Source organism: Gavia stellata, chromosome 5 (genome assembly GCF_030936135.1).
Source record: "Gavia stellata isolate bGavSte3 chromosome 5, bGavSte3.hap2, whole genome shotgun sequence".
Lineage (NCBI taxonomy): Eukaryota > Metazoa > Chordata > Aves > Gaviiformes > Gaviidae > Gavia > Gavia stellata.
This window is the reverse complement of record NC_082598.1, coordinates 57,823,830-57,840,532: the sequence shown is the minus strand read 5'-3', so window position 1 is coordinate 57,840,532 and position 16,703 is coordinate 57,823,830. Positions and strand designations below refer to the sequence as shown.

The 16,703-nt window shown below is 42.7% G+C and overlaps 1 protein-coding gene across 1 annotated transcript; it reads right to left on the bottom strand.

Annotated features, from left to right (window-relative positions):
- Positions 1-1,390: 1,390 nt before the first annotated feature.
- LOC104252092 (cytochrome P450 2U1) lies at positions 1,391-14,069 on the bottom strand. Its single transcript, XM_059817599.1, has 5 exons — positions 13,901-14,069; positions 7,164-7,796; positions 3,307-3,468; positions 2,130-2,297; positions 1,391-1,681 (listed from the first exon to the last, which is right to left on the bottom strand). The coding sequence occupies exons 1-5, from the start codon at positions 14,052-14,054 to the stop codon at positions 1,503-1,505; spliced, it is 1,296 nt and encodes a 431-aa protein (XP_059673582.1). The 5' UTR covers positions 14,055-14,069; the 3' UTR covers positions 1,391-1,502.
- Between the last annotated feature and the right edge of the window lie 2,634 nt (positions 14,070-16,703).

Genomic DNA, 16,703 nt, shown 5'->3' with positions numbered 1-16,703 from the left:
ATTAGGAGGACTGCTAGTATTTTGTAGATCTCCAATGGGGGGGTAGATTTCCTTAAAAGAGTACATATATACTTACTTCATCTGATACAAAATTGCGCCAGATCAAAAGGTGTATAAAGAGATTTAAGGATGATTAAGAACAATTATTTAAAGGTTAATTGTTACAAGTCCCCCAAAAGATCACTTTTGATGTTTGGGAGCTCTTTCAAATAAAAGGCAAGATTAAGTGCCCCCTTCTGAAATACCTAACAACAGGTTTCCTTGGCAATTGGTTTGATAGTGGTAAAGAGCACTAAAATTTTGCACGTCAAAAGAGTAAGGTACCGATACACCAATATTGTATGAACTACAGATCTTTTTACTCCATATGGAAGATAACAAAGAGAAAGCCTTTACACTCAAACCTCAAGTTTGTCAGATTCCTCACGTTCCATGCCGAAATGTGTAAGACCTACATCTGTAGTGCCGTATTGATGCCATATTTGAAGCGAAACTCCAGTTCCCAAAGCCAAACAGGTTGTGGCAGTACTGTCCATACTGCCTGTACATGAAAAACCCAAGCACAAGCCCCAACTTCAGGATTACGCACGTAGTCTTCCCCGATGAGCAGGCTGTTGGTCTCATCCAGGCTGCAGCCACTGCTGACGTGGGGAAAACAGCGAATGTGAAGTGGCAGCACAGATGTCGTCTTGAGTATCTGCTTGGCACCAGAAAGAACAGACTTCTGTTTCTTGTTAGAGAAATCTGCTCTCATTTATATTCTGAGATAAAACACCTGCATCCAGACGCTGCATACTCCTTTCATGTTAAGAACGTGGTATATTCAAGGATTCATTTGTCCTCTAAGCCCGGGTTTTCAGAGTTGGTACCTGCTTGTTTATAGTGAGCCCTGATAGTCAAGAACGTTTGGATCCAGGAATCCAGACTGATTCGATCCAATCTACACCTATGAGTCACTTGCAAGACAGAATCCTCCAAGGGTAAAATAAGTATCATTTAGTCATTTCCAAAAAGTGTTTGTCATTATTTAAGCTCAGTTATAATGTTTCTTTATACAGAATATGCTAATACCCTCTCATTCATTAATCCTTTTGGTATTAGATGATGTCCTTCACAGATTTGATAAATTAAACGTTTACGTACTGCTTTTACCAAAATAACAATTGCTATTTGCTAAAGCATTAACAGATGTTTTGGACCATTCTCCCATAATTAATGTTTGACAAACTGACAGTAATAGCTTATAGACAGAGAGGTTAAGTCCAGAAAGTTTTAATATCAAATTGCAAACTATGCTGTCAGTTCGTTTGTGGAATGCAAGAGCTGACAAAAAAAAAAAAATCTTCTCTTTCCAGAAGTGTAAATGGATCGTTCTCACTGACTATGAAAGCCTATGCAGATGGTGTTTTTCTGGAAAGAAGGTAACAAAATAAGCTGGAAACAAAATAAAGCTGGATTTTAAAAGTTCAGTATTTCTTTGTTTAATCTTTTTTGATGTTACATTATTTCTTCAAAGCTATTATATTGAATGGACATGGAGCTAAAGTTAGACCAAACCTTCCCTCCATGGATGGTTTTGCAGCATTTTCAGGATACAGAAAGGTAAAACTTTGCATTAGACTTGCAAAAATTAAGAACAGCTCCATTTTTGCCAACTGCTCTCCCATGCACACACGTTTACCTAAAGAACAGTTAGAAGAGACATATTACTGTTTTTATACAGTTGATTCATTTGTTAACACACGTGCAATTCCTACACTCGCATAGTCCAAACACAAAAAGGCTCAAGCTACTATTAAGCTATGAACTCTGAAGCTTTGGTCTCCTGTATTTGAGTCTAAGCCTTGCTCAGCTGGACTGCTTCGTATTAACAGCATTTACATCCATAGCAAAGGTATTATCAAAGAACAATTGAGACAACAAAGAAATGAGAAATCATTTCTCATTTCTGCCTGGCAACTGGAGCTTTTAGGAACCCAACTCATTTCGCAAGACATCAACTGCAATAATAAAACAAGTTCTGTAGTCGGTCCTACGCGCATCTTTCACATCTCATGCCTCCAAGGCCCTACGCTTGAAACACCACCATCCCCCCCGAACCAGCTACTGACTGCATGTGGATATCTTACCCATTCCAAAAGGAATGAATGCCTCTTTCTTAATTAGCTGGCCATTTTCATCCAGAAATCTTGATGGTTGAAATTCATCTGGTCTCTCCCAAATGTTAGGATCTCTGTGTACTGACCACAAGTTGGGCACGATCACACTGCCCTTAGGAATAGTATATCCCTGCAGCACTTTAAACAAAAGCACAGAGACAGAGGATCTGACAAGTTGCTAGAAGTAAACATGGGAGACTTTATTAAAAGATGACTAGGTGTCACAGAAATTATACAGATCCCTAGCTGTGGGCTGCAAACGTAGCAGGAGCTGAAGGCAAAGGTGATCTCTGCCAGCTTGCCTGGGTCAGAATCACGCAGGCCAGAGCAGCTGGAAAGACAAGTTACACCAACAGCTCCCTGCGGGGAAAAGGCAGCAGCAATCATTAGAAACGCACTCTGCTGCGTGCAAGTGCTGTGACCCGGTTTCCTCCTGCTCCTGTGCTGTCACAGGGCCCCGCCATGGTGAAGGTGGAGGTAAGGAAGAGGGATGGGTTTTGAACTGTTATCACAAAAGGGTTTTGAAGAGACTAGTCTCATTTCAGCTTGTTGCACCTCACTGTCCCGCAAGCCAAAGCATTTAAAAAAGCAGGTCAATTCAGTACTGGGTTTGAAAGCCAAGTATTGCTACCTCCCACTCACTTTAGCCAGCATTCAGCTATGTTTATGAAAACATATAGCCAACAAGATGACTTGGAAAAGGATAGTTACTGTTTTCTGTAGATGTGGAGCTCAATGGTATAAGCGTTCCAAGCTTTAGCAAACCAATAGCTCCAAATTGATGTTTTCAGACCTCTGTGTCAGATGGCCAAAACCAACTCTGCTGTTTCAGGTACAAAGGCGCGATCTCAGCTGCCAACTACCACTAAGCACATCAGTCAACACAAGCTGATCCCCAGAAAAGAAATCGCTCTAAATTAGAAAAACTTCTGGATGTTAGCTCAGACATGCTGCTTAAACAGAGGGGTATCTCAAGCCCACCTACTCTCTAGAAATGGCATTTTACATACTTGAGTATGTCTAATACATAAATGTATTGGGTACGTCTAATACATAAATGACGTCTTTGTAAATTCTCAGTAGATGTCCCATCAGATCTTCATCCACAAAAGAAACGCTGTATTAACAAGTCTCTACAAACGCTTACCAGCAGTTTCTGAGGCCATTCGAGGAATAGAAAGGGGAACAACCGCAGTCATCCTCTGCACTTCCATAATGGTTGCCTCTGTGAAGGGCATTTGAGCCTTGTGGGTAAGAGAGGGAACTTTGTCATGTCCTAGAACTGCTTCAATTTCTGCATGAACCTTCTCTATTCAAAGGGAGTGAGAAAAATAAAAAAAAAAAAATAAAAACATGAACAATATGCGAGAAGACATCATCTCAGTTTCATTTACCTATGCTTCATTGTTTACACAGATTTGTCAAAAATGACTACACAACATGTGACCCCTAGCCGAAATAACTATGCCAACACAAGCCTTAAGAATAAAACTCAGTTAAGAACAAAACAACCAAGCGCAATCTTGACAACCATCACGAGTAACGCTACTGAGATGACAGACATTGCTAGCACTTCTGAATTGGAAAAGTACAGGAAAAGTTCTGTTCCAGTTCCAAATGTATTCATAATCTCAGTTTAACTATACAGTAATTTGACTAGTGAAAATATCAAGCTTCTGGCCTGCATTAAAAAAACAAACAAAAAGAGACTGCATGCAGTGCGTGCCTGAGCTGGCCTCTGTCCCCGGGGAGATCCAGTTCTCAGAACTGGGAAAGGTGGTGAAGAGGTAGGAAAGCTTTTCATGCAGCTGCTTGAGATACTTCATTCTGGAGCAGGAATTCTGGTGCTGTTACTGCTAGTGTTGAAGCCATTTAACTTGTTCTTGCTGTTTCCTACTTTCTATTTGCAGAACCTAAACTCAGCTATTTCCCAGTTCCCCCAAAAGGCAGCAGCGGATGCTCCTTCCCCCCCACAGCCCTTCTGCAAAAGAAAAACAGAAGTTGACAAGCTTATCTCCCCTCTCATTCACGTGAGGCACAAAGTGTCAAAATATTTGTTTGCCCCTTTCATCTCACTGAATGCTCAGCACACAAGTAATTCTTTTCATAGAAGTTTCCAAGATGCAAGATTTGCTTCAACCATGTACAGGATGATGCGCCTTTTCTTCCAGATAACTTGGAATCTGGCTACATAGCAAAATACAATCTTGAAAGAGGAGACTACAGAATTAACCTTTAATCAAAAATAACAAAAGTCAGTTTTCATTTTTCACCCTTGATACCCTAAATATTTTGTGGTTGTCCTGCTTGCCTTTTCCAAGATTCAGAATCCAGGCTGCTGATACTCTGAGCTTTTGCTCTTTTCTCTCCTTAGCACTGATTCAAGATGAAAAAAAAGCTCAATGCAAAAAAGTTTCTCTGTTTTCAGAGAAGCATTCAGAATTACTGTATGAACTGTGTTCAACGAACAGTTGCTGCCACCTTCTGGGTTTGCTAGGAAAACAAGTTCTCCTGTGAGGAACACACAGTAAAAAAATACCTCAACAGCAAGACATTTGCTAATGGTGTGGCTCTCACGTACCTGCTTTGTAAGGTTTTGCTACTGTTTTTAATGACACATTGTAGCCCTGTATTCAGGTATGCATGTCCACAGTAATTTAAATGAGTAAAGTTTTCAATATAAAAAAAAAATTAAGGAGACTGTCTCACGCCAAATGTCAGACCAGCATTTTATCCTGAGCAACATTTTTTTGGAGTTTGTAAAGATACGTGGAAGTATACGGAAAGCAGCCAAACTGCTGCTCGAACTGCAAAGACGTAGGCTTCAAGAGTTCAAATAACATGCTGTTAGCGGAGAACTGCTTCACTTCATTTCATATATTTAAAAAACTCACAGATCTTCAGAAATCAAGAACCAAAACCAAGTCAGGGAACAGCCCAAACCAAATACTCCCCACTGCCTCCCTATATGCACGCACGAGCGCACACCCATCCTTGTCTTTTTCCATGTAAAAAGCAAAACCGGCTTCCACAGACAAATACATTCTTCCTGATTTTCTTCCCCTAATAGCCCTTCATTTGCCTTTCCATGTCTGCGACATTTGCTAGTGCTAAAAGTTAGAAAATTCAGGTATCTCCTTTAGGGGATAAGAGAAACAGATTACCAAGGGGGGAAAAAAAAAAAAAAAAAAGAGGCCCATACATGTCTCCCAGGCAATCAGGACACTCCTAGTATCCCATTCTTTATGTAATAAAAAAATCACATTACATAGCTAAGTGATACACTCTGGACTACTGAGCTTATTTATATTGTTTGACAACAGCCACAGCATAAGGAAAAGGGTAAATCAGAGAGAGGCAACAAAACTGTTAAGAGATCAGCAGGAGAGAGAAAACTGACTAGCACATATACTACCAGGCAGTAAGGAAAGGGATTAAAAAAAAAAAAACACAATCACAAAACTTTTCTAGATCTCATTTGTGTAATTTGGAACATATCTGATTCATGTAACTGTGTATCAAGTCAAGCAGTGATAACACACAATCATTAAAAATAGAAGAATAAACCTACACGATAAAATCGTATTTTACATTTGTCCCCGGTGGACTCTCTCTACCATATACTGAACTGATGCCCTATTTTGCAATCTTTGATCAACAATTTGGTTGACTTTGTGCAATAAACTACGATCTTGACCTATTTAAAGAGATTATTCCAGATAGATAGGTGCTGTAAACAACTATCTATTTGCTCATTTGCAAAGCAGCTACAGCACATGAAAACCTCGAAATCTCAAATACTTGATAAAAGTACTCCAGGTTTATATTATTCTTAGATAACTTGAGGTTTACCTTTCTTCACTCCAGGTTAGCAAGAAGTCTGGGCAAAGCAGTGGTCTCTCTTCACTACTATAAACTGAGGTAGAATTACCTAAGTAGAATCTGTCCATCCTGCCAAGGTTTCCAGTCCACATATACCCAACAATCTTTCTAGTGGAAATCAGTTGCTGCATAGGACTTTAGGAGAAGCTGCTAATAAATGAACAAATCAATTGCTTTATTTTTCTTAATTTCAACCACCTAAATTTGCTAAACAGTACTAAAGAAAACGCTGGCTTTGCAACCGCATGTACTGTAACAAGACTCAGTACAGAAAAATATTTAACCAAAATTAATTTTAGGTCTTTGGCAATGGAAATTTATCCTAAGAATTCCTGAAATACAACTCTAGCAAGTACTGTTTTAATATTGTAGCCTCTCCAACACCACTAGTATTTTTTTATCTCCACAAAAATCTACAAGTCATTTTCTAGAACTCTGTCACAAAAGTGTAACCAGATCATAGCACCACCAAATAATCTGGGTTACAAGGAACCTCTGGAGGTCATCTGATCTAAACCCTTACTCAAAGTCATTTTCCAATTAGATCCAACTCTGAGGGTAGATGAGACCACTGAGGGTCATACCCCACTGAGTTTTGAATACTTCCAAAGTCAGAGATTCTGTTAACTCTCAGGGCAATCTGTCACACTCCTTGCTACCTTCATAGGGCAATTTTTTTTCCTAGTATCTGATCAGAATTTTCTTGTTGTAGACTGTCTCTGCTGCTCCCTGAGGAACAAATGCCTCAGGGAGGCATAAAAGCAGACCTTACCACTACGTATCTCGCATATCTTATAATTGTGGCATTCCAGGCCTAAAGCTTCTGAAACATGCTGAGGTCCCCTGGAATTGCTTGGGACAGATAAAGTTGTCCCAAAACAGAAGAAATGCATAGACTAAAGAGCCATTTAGATAGTTAATATACAGCACTAACCTAGAGATCATCATAGCAGAGCAGGATAGAAGATGTCCGATTACACATCAACCTTTCAAATTACATATACACATGTACTATTTGCACTCCAAATGACTTCTCTACTGCCGCTGTTTGCTTCTGTTTCTGAACATCCGTCTAGAGCTTTACAGTCTGGAATAAAACATTTAGAATAAAAATAGTCTTACCTTGCACTTCTGGGTAGAGAGACATGTAGAGCAGGCACCACAGTAATGTGTTGGAAGTAGTGTCTGTGCCTGCGATGAAGAGGTCACCAATGATAAAAAATAGGTAGTCTTCATTAAAACTGCTCTCCTTGTTGTTCTTTTCTTCTTCCGCATGAATGAAGTACATATCAATGAAGTCCCGGGGATTTGCTGCATCCAGTGTATCCCTGTGCTGTGCAATTATTTTCTTTAGAAAAGCAGTAATATCTAATTCTGTTTTCCTCAGTTCCCGGAAAGGCCCGAAGGGAAGGTAGTACAGCCAAGGGCAAATATTGACCAGGATCATATAGCTGTTCACACTTAGCTCTAGTGCGCGGGCCATGTTCTTCAGCATCGTCTTGAACTCAACATCTTCGTAGTTAAAACGCCTGCCAAAGGCCATGGAACAGATAACGTTGGACACTGCGTTGCGAATGATCGGAAAGGGATTAAATGAATCCTTTCCATGCTTCAGCATTTCCTCCTTTATAAACTTCAGCTCCTCAATGATTTTAGGCTCTAAGCTGTGTTTTCCTACTCCAAAATGACGCAGTGTTGAGAGAGAGAATTTCCTCTGTTGCCTCCAGACAGGGCCGTAAGGTGCAAAAATAACACCTGGAAGAGAAAGGGAGAGTCTGAAACCAAAATGCTCTACTTTCAAGAAGAAATAGTTAGACAGGCCTGCAACCCAAGAGCCAGAAAAGAGGGAAACAATACATAGCAAATCCATTCCAAGCACTGGGCTGGGAGCTAAAGGAAGAACACAAGGTTCTTTATAACAGCTTTGGAAAACCCTGTCCCTTCTTTTCCCAATCGGTGAAATGAATATAACAGTTACATCAATAGTTTTATTATAGTCTTTGCAAGATACTAATAGATGGAGAAAATGTACTGTAGATGCTTTATTACGTATGATAACAATTTGGTAGGAACTGGGGGACATATGTTAGTCACAGCCTTTTCTCCTCAGTGTCCTGAGACACAAATTCCTTCAGTGAGGCCAAACAGAAGATACTAAACACAAACCGGTTTGCATTTCTTTCCCCCTTCACGTTACACAAACTTCTCAATGCTGTTCGCATGTGTACATATTTCTATTACAAGCAGAGTTTTTCCTTAACTTATCATCAAAATACAGGATATGCACGCTGCAAACAAACTGGGAAGGTGAAGACAGGTTCAGAGCCACTTGGCAAAAGAGATGCTTGATTTGCATCTCAACAGTTTTGATGCCTCTAGGCACATGTTCTGCATGATTGTGTCATTATGACACACCATTTAAATTAAATCCCTTAGCTTCAAGTATAAATATTGCTCACTTACAAACAGAAACATCTCTTTTGTTGAATTAACAGACCATGCCAAAGATACCCTAACAAAATACACAACCTGCTATTTCTAATGTACTCCATGGTTAACCTGAGGAAGTTTGAAGTCATCAAAACATAAGCTGGTTCTGCTTTTGTTCTCCTAGTAAGATGACACCACATCTGTTTTTCTCCGGAAAAAAAAAAAGCAACATCAATTCTTCCGTCAACTGCAAATCTTAATGTTAAATTTAAAAGAAAGAGAAATGGCCGTAAGAAATTAGCAACAGAAAGATGCACCATGTTTCAATACTTAACATTACCTACGTTTCTATTACAGCTTAATGTTCATGGCCCCTAATGCAAAAAGGAGAATGAAAAAATAAGAAATCTATAGCTAGAAACAGAAATCTGTAGATACGTAAACAAGATAACTACTCAGAAGGGTCTGCAATCCCAAAGGTATAAAAGGTTCAGTGTAACAAAGCTGGCAATCTTTCTAGCCAGATTTTCTGATTACGTTATCTATTCATAGTAGTAACAACAGACCGAAGAATACAAACATATGACCTAGCTTCCAAAGCCCTAAAGAAAATAAGCAGAACATTATGAAGAGTCAGAACAAGCTGAGAATCAGCTGAACTTCATCTTCTCTGCACGACAACATTCCTTAGGAAGTCTATTCAAATGTCTACTCCCTGGCACTTTAAAAACAGAACCAAAAACTTTTCATGTTCCCTTTCTCAAGTAATGTTTCCTGGTAGCACTGGTGTCCTCAAGTAGGGTAGGTGAAAAAACAGGCTTATTTGGGACTGAATTTGGCCAAGAACCAACTTGGGTTTTCAGGGTTTGTAGCTGGGGGGGGGGGAAAGAAACGTAGATTTCTTGGAACAAAACAATGTTATCACCATTTCTAGCCCACAACAAATACCTCCAAAACAGACTATATGTCCACGATCTCTTCCCCTTTCTGTCACTAGGGAAATTAGTTTTAGGATCCAAATACCTTCATAAAAGAAAACAGACCTATTGTCTTGAATGTAAAGAAGACTCTCCTGGCCACACGGGAAGGCTAACACCAACAACGAACCTCCCCGCACTCAGAGTCTCTCCAGCAGTCCTGCACAGGGCATGGCTGTATGGCATGACGTCTTCTGAAGCCTCGAAACCCCAAACTACTGCAGAGCACTAATAATTGATTTGCAAATTGGGAAAGAATAATATAGGACACAGATTAAGGAGGAAGAAGAGCGTAAAGTTTGAGTAACAGAGATAAGAGAAGAAAGAAAACTGCCAACTGGATCACTGCCAGGCAATAATAACGGAATAGTACTTCATTGTTTTCAAAGAAAATCTCTGCGTGACCTGAAAAGTCAACATACCCAGCACAGACAACTGTATTCTTAAAAAAAAAAAAAAACCAAACAAAAAAAACCTGAAGACAAGACAATAATAAATTCTGAAGCAACAAGAACCCAGAATAACCAGGACTTCATGCTCATTACAGAGGGCTAATTTCTATGAACTGATAATAAAAACTTTTCAATACAACCAACAAAGCAACAAACAGGCAGAAAAACAGGAAGTTCGATTTATTCTCCCTTTTTACATGAAAAATTCAAATGCTTAGGAGAAGCAAGTTCTGCCAAAGGCTAACTCCCCCCCTCCAATTTCTCACTGCTAGCTTTAGTGTTGCTGCAATACTGGGAACATTGACAAACACAGAATTCACGACATTTAATAAAATTTAACTTCTGTACTGTCCAATGTTCACATCTGGATGTGCACCGGGCATGACTATAAAGGCAGACGACCACTCAAGCTCCATCTACTCTAGAGATTGAGTCTTTCCTACCTCTCATAGCTATAGAATACAAAAAATACAAAAATGCTTTACTAAAATAAAAATACCAAAACCTACTTTTTTCCCCCAGTCTAGTATTTCTCTTTGCACAGGCATATGTGCAGAAGTCTTTGATTACAAATTGACCTCTACGTTATCCCTTAAGTTCTCACCGCACTTCCCATCCAGCCAAGAAGGCCTCCCTTCTTTGCTACTCAAAACGCAGTATTTTTTACCATTTCTGATATTTCCACTTGCTCTCCCCGGGGCACAGTATTTTATTTGCATCTTACAAGCAATAGAGCCACACACAGCTGAGATAAGCCCTTCCTTCTTCCATAACATACCTAGCAGGTCAGCTCACAGTAAAGTCAAAAACTACAACAGAAAACGTAGCTTAAAAGAAAAGAGCCTCATCAGTTTACACCAGGTAGTTTGTTTCCAGAACAAAGATGGAAGAATCTTAAATGGACGCTTACTGACTCAAAGCATCCCAGCGTTGCAGGACCCAAAGTCATGAGCGGTAGATCTGAAGTTACACCATCATCCTGCTTCTATCGTGTCCTTTCCTAGTACATACGAACACAACTGTCGCTGCCCTGACCCATAGCAAAGTCTCACCCGTGAACTCCTGAAACTAAGTGCGGGAGGCTCCCAGACCAAACTTAAGAGGCCTCCAGTATGAGTGTTGTAACCCATCCACCTCCTCCATGAACCACACACAAGAACAAACGCTTGTTAGCTCACAGCTCTTGTAGACAATATCTGAAAACTGAGGTCAGATATTTACATTGTACCTATACCATAAAAAAAACCCCAAAACCAAAAAAACCCACAAAGCTTTCAGAAAACACGTACTGCTCACCTCCTACCCCACCGGTTCTGCAGCAACTGCCTTCCCAGGAGCACAAATGCAAACATCAGAGAAGTTTGGCCATCTCCTACATGCCAGCACTAAAGCCAAGCCAGCCCACTGAAAGCAGCTGTGACTTCCAGGAGCTTTTGGAGAACATCCTCACATGGGGGCCAGGCAGGCCCACGCTGCCCGTATTCACTGACTTTTCCCTTTGCATACTCAAAATACACTATCCCCGCGGTTCATTCTACAATATTCTCGCATCTGCAGCAATTCAACTTGTCGCACCAGCTAACGTAAGCAATACGTAACAGCTCAGTACGTTTTACGGACAACTGGGCAACCCTCACATAACAGTCCTCGTACCTGAATATAGCTGTGGTGACCTTCCAGAAAAAACTAAATGTAAAGCAACGTAACATCCCTGCCGCAGCGCAGCACAAGGTAGGCAGGCACGGTCCCTGCGCTTGGCCATGGCATGCTCTGGACAACAGGCTCCTGACGCTTTCAACTCCTCTGGAGCATCCCACCATGGAAGCTGCTAACTTGGTTATCAGAGATTTTATTCAGGCATTTACATGAATTCTTTGTAAGCAGCATGCATCGACTGCCCTGGCCACTCGTGTGTCACCGTGTTCAAAAAAGTCTAAGAGAGAACTGTCTGCAAAAAACAAGAAACATACAAAATTCACAGCATTCAAGGAAAAAGAAATCCAACACAAGCCTGAACATGTGGTGTTTCAGCACTGCTAAAATTGATCTAGCATCTAACTGTTCTTCCCCTTTCCTCCTCCAGTCCTTGCTAAATGTACTGTACCTAAAAATATTCATGCACTGTAACAACCACCACATACCAGTAAGATCTGTCTCAGACCAGTATCATTAATAATTCATTTTTTTATTCTTTAAACCAATTACAGCAATGGTACCTGATTGCTTTTTAATAAACAAGATCTACATCCTTCACTTTCCTCTTATCTTTACAGGGGTAATTCTGGTACAGTAAAAATTGAAGATAAAAAGTTGCAGGCACTTAACCAATAGATTTCCCTGGCCTCGAAAAAAGAAAGATAAACAAGTTTCACAATACAGTTAGTACATTAACAAGCCTCCTGGGTTACCCCTCCTAATCTGAAAAAGGAAAGGTAGTTTTCCACAAACAGAGATCTGTAACGGACCTAAAGACTAAACACGAAGAAATTCTAACTGCAATATTGCCATCATATGTTTAAACTCCCCATGCCCTTTTTTTTTGGAAAAGCTAGTAAACTCCTCTTTGACCTATACAAAAAGAGCCAAATACGCTCAGTAAGTTTTGACAAGCAGAGTAACACTCCTGCAAACAGCTCAGCAACAGCAGCTCGCACGCAGGCAGCGCAGACCGTGCAGCTGTAGGAGTCTACAGAAGCCCACTCTAAGCCATCGTTACCTTGGTAGGAACTGGGAAAGCACGCAATTATTTCATACCGCTGCCAAAGTACTCCAAATTTCTTCTCCTGGTATAGCTGAAATCAAAAAGCCCCTGGGTGACAGACTAGCTGTTCCTTAAATCCCCGCACAAACGCCATTCCCTTCACTGTAAGCAGAGGTGAAGGGACCAGGCAGCTCAGTCGCGGTGATGCTGCCTGTCGTGCACCCGCAGCACTGGGAATCACAGAATCACTAAGGTTGGAAAAGACCTGTAAGATCATCAAGTCCAACCATAAAAAAAAAAAACCACACACACACAAAAAAACCAAAAACCAAACAAAAAAAAACCACCCACAAACCACAAAACACACCACAACCCACACCAAAACAACCCACCCACCCCACACAGCACCATGCCCATCAAGCCACATCCCACAATGCCATATCCACACGCTCTCTGAATACCTCCAGGGAGGGTGACTCCATGTCCTCCCTGGGCAGCCTGTTCCAGTGTTTCACCACTCTCTCCATAAAGAACTTTTTCCTAATATCCAGTCTGAATCTCCCCTGGTGCAACTTGAGGCCGTTTCCTCTTGTCCTATCATTAGTTACATGGGAGAAGAGACCAACACCCACCTCACCACAACCCCCTTTCAGGCAGTTGAAGAGAGCGATGAGGTCTCCCCTCAGCCTCCTCTTCTCCAGACTGAACAACCCCAGCTCCCTCAGCCGCTCCTCATCAGACTTGTGCTCCAGACCCCTCACCAGCTTCGTCGCCCTTCTCTGGACACGCTCCAGCACTTCCATGTCCTCCTTGTAGTGAGGGGCCCAAAACCAAACACAGCATTCGAGGTGCGGCCTCACCAGAGCCGAGTACAGTGGGACGATCCCCTCCCTACTCCTGCTGGCCACACCATTTCTGATACAGGCCAGGATGCCGTTGGCCCTCTTGGCCACCTGGGCACACTGCTGGCTCACAGGAAGCTCACAGGGATGCTCCACGCTCGCCCAGAGGTAGGGCGAGTTTCTCTCCGCATGTCTTCCATCACCAGCAGGGCAAGGGACACAGGCGATGAGCGAAAAGCAAGTAGATGGTTCAGCCTGTCATTCACAACAGTTATTTACAAATTTCGGCGCAGCAGCCACGCAACCGACCGGCTCCCGCCCGATACCCCCGCGAAGTACCGCGCCGGCAGCTCACCGAGCGGGACCCACCGGGGCCGGGCACGCCGGCAGCCGGCCAGCCCCGCCGGAGCTAGGGCTGCCCCGCCGGGTGCGGGAGGCGCCCGCGGGGGGCCCTTACCCTTCTTGCGGGTGATCATGAGGACGATGGGGACGGAGGGCCGGTCGCTGAACACCTCCGCCTTCTGCACCAGCGCCTCCCGCACCGCCCCGAAGGTGTTGAGGACGATGAAGGGGCGGCTGCCCACGAAGAGCCGGAAGACGCTGCCGTACATCTTGGTGAGGCCGGTAAGGAAGACGTGGGGGGAGAAGGCGGGGGAGCCCCGGCCGCCGCCCCGCACCTCCACCGCCCACCTCCTCAGCAGCGGCGGCGGCAGCAGCGCGAAGGCGAAGTTGCCCACCAGCGGCCAGGGCGCCGGGCCCGGCGGCAGCCCCGGCGGCGCCCGCGGCCGCCGCAGCAGCCAGTAGCAGCCCAGCCAGCACAGGGCCACCAGCAGCAGCTCGGTGGCGGTGGGGGCCCGCAGCAGCCACAGCCAGGCGGCCATGCCCGCCGCCGCCATCCCCTCAGGGGGCGCCGCGCCCCGCCCCGGGCCCGCCGCCCCGCCCTCGCCCCCCGCGCAGCGGCCTAAGATGGCGGGGGCGGGCAGGCGGGAGGCGAGGCCTGCCGGCGCCCTGACCCCGGCGCCGCCGGGGGTGCGTGGGCGGGTAGCGGCCCGCCCCGGGGCCGGGCTCCGCTCGCGCCGCGGCCGTTAGCGGCGGCCGAAGGGCTGTTGGGCCCTGAGGTAATCGGGAGGAGAAGCGGCCCCGAGGGCGGCGGCGCAGGGAGGGGGGAGCAGCTGGGGTGGGGGTACAGCGTCCAGCACCTCCGGACATGTGTCTGCGGAGCGTGAGGGGTCTCTGTTAAACACTGCGAAATGCAAAGTTAGTTCTTGCAGCGGGCAGGTTTGTTTTGGGGGGGAGGGCATGTTGGGGGGGTGTTAAAGCTAGCTCTGCACTTGGACTTAGGCCAAGTTTAAAATACTTGGAACCCGTCTCGGTTTCCTCTAAGAAAAAACTGACTGCCCCTCACAGCTTTCAAATGCCCCTTATGCAAAAAAAAAAAAAAAAAAAAATTATTTTTAGAAGGAAAGGAAATACAGACCATCCTTCTTCCCCTTCCCAACTACAAAAGCTGGCACTTCCAAGGAACACACCAAGATTTTCTGTTTCCATAACCAAGGACTAACCTGGATCAATATCCCAGCTCTAGGTTAAGTAACAGCTTGGCAAATGCAGCACAGAGAGGCTCCTCAGAGCTGGACCTAAATTTTAGAGGAAAGATGGTTTTAGTTCTTAATCCTTCCCCATTAAAAAACCCAAACAAAACAAAAACACCCCAAAAATCCCCCAGGGTTTTCAGGGTAACTTCCCCCACCCTGTACAATACACCTTAGTGCACTTCCTCCAGCTGATCAACCTAAAATTTAATCCCTACAAAGGTAATTAGATACTGAAAAACGCTCCTGCATGGTCTTCCTAACCATCTGCTGCAGCATCAGTGATTTTGGTAAGCGCTCTTCATACTCCCTCACTAAAAGGGAAGAGCACTGCGGGCAAAACACAAGTACATCACCTTTATAGCGATCCCCCAAAAAATAAAATGCAAAGAACAAATGGTGCTTAGGCATTAAAAAAGGTGTGTTTTTTTTAAAACAGTTTAACATTCAGCAAAGATAGTGACAAGTGGCTCTTAAAATAGTGGCTGGACTATATTAAAAAGGTTTTATTGCAATTATACAGAAGTTACAGGAAATTTAGAAATACATAAAGCTTCAAATAGTCAAGGTCAGTTTTCTGCCAAGCAATTAAGGCAACTGGATGCAGTCTCTCTTTAATCTAATATAAACAGCAAATGGATATTTTACTAGCCATGGATGAAACAAAGATCACAGATCTAAGTCGGCAGAACAGAATGCAGCTTTTTTTGTCCGTATTTGGCAGAAATTCAGTGGTTAATTACAATGTACACCAATAAAATGCATCTACTAGATAAATACAGGAAAAAAAAACAAGTTAACATTTATCTGATCCAAAGACATTTTAAAGCTGAGTCTCAAGGGAAGTTTAAGTTCTGCAGTCTGAAAATAAGCTAAGCTATTCAGCACAGCTGAAACATTACCATTTTTGCCTATTTTCTTTATAGAAGAGTAATCCAGCCTCACTTCCTTCTCAGTCTAGTTGAGAACTAGCAGTAGATAAAGAAATTCCCTCCTTCCCTCCATATGCAGTTGGAATATTGGGTTTAGGGGCATATGGCCAATTCTAGGTTGCCCAGAGATTAAATTTCACATTAATTTTGATAAAAATGAAACTACTTTCATAGTTTTAAGTGAATTTACTGATCAAATGTAAACTTTGCTCTAAAGTATCATTAAATGGATGTTTCTACTTAAAAATAACAAGTTGTTGCAACATTAAAGTCAGTTTTTCCAGTTAAAATCAGAAACAAATAGCCTCTTTTAAAACCATAAAGTTAACAGCAAAATATAACTAAGTACTTTACTAATATTCTGCATACCCCAAATAACTACATATACAAGTTTCAGCACTATAATGCTTTCCTTAGAAATCATTCCTCCTCAGTCCTAGTATCAGTGTAATAAAAACCACCCCCATTTAATTCTGCCCATAAGGAAAATCCATTCCTCAAACTGTTTTGCCCTAAATTGAGTAATCAAAGCATTTGGTGACTCTACTTTTAACAGGTAAAAAAAAAAAATCCATGTAACAGGCAAACAAACCCCCCAACCACATTAAAAACTCATTAAAATGGGTGTTTAAAAAATAGACTAGTCCAAATTAACTCATTTTTCTTTAAAGATAACCAATCTACAGAGTTAAGGCCCAAACAGAAACATTGGATGTTTAATTAACACAGGAAACTC

What these genes read in the sequence shown, in the direction of transcription:
- LOC104252092 (XM_059817599.1), bottom strand. Translation starts at nt 14,054, where the DNA reads ATGTACGGCAGCGTCTTCCGGCTCTTCGTGGGCAGCCGCCCCTTCATC. An exon ending in TCTCTACCCAGAAGTGCAAG is followed by an intron (nt 3,469 to 7,163) that starts GTAAGACTATTT and finishes CCCTTTGAATAG; the next exon opens with AGAAGGTTCATGCAGAAATT. An exon ending in AATGGCCTCAGAAACTGCTG is followed by an intron (nt 2,298 to 3,306) that starts GTAAGCGTTTGT and finishes TTTTGTTTAAAG; the next exon opens with TGCTGCAGGGATATACTATT.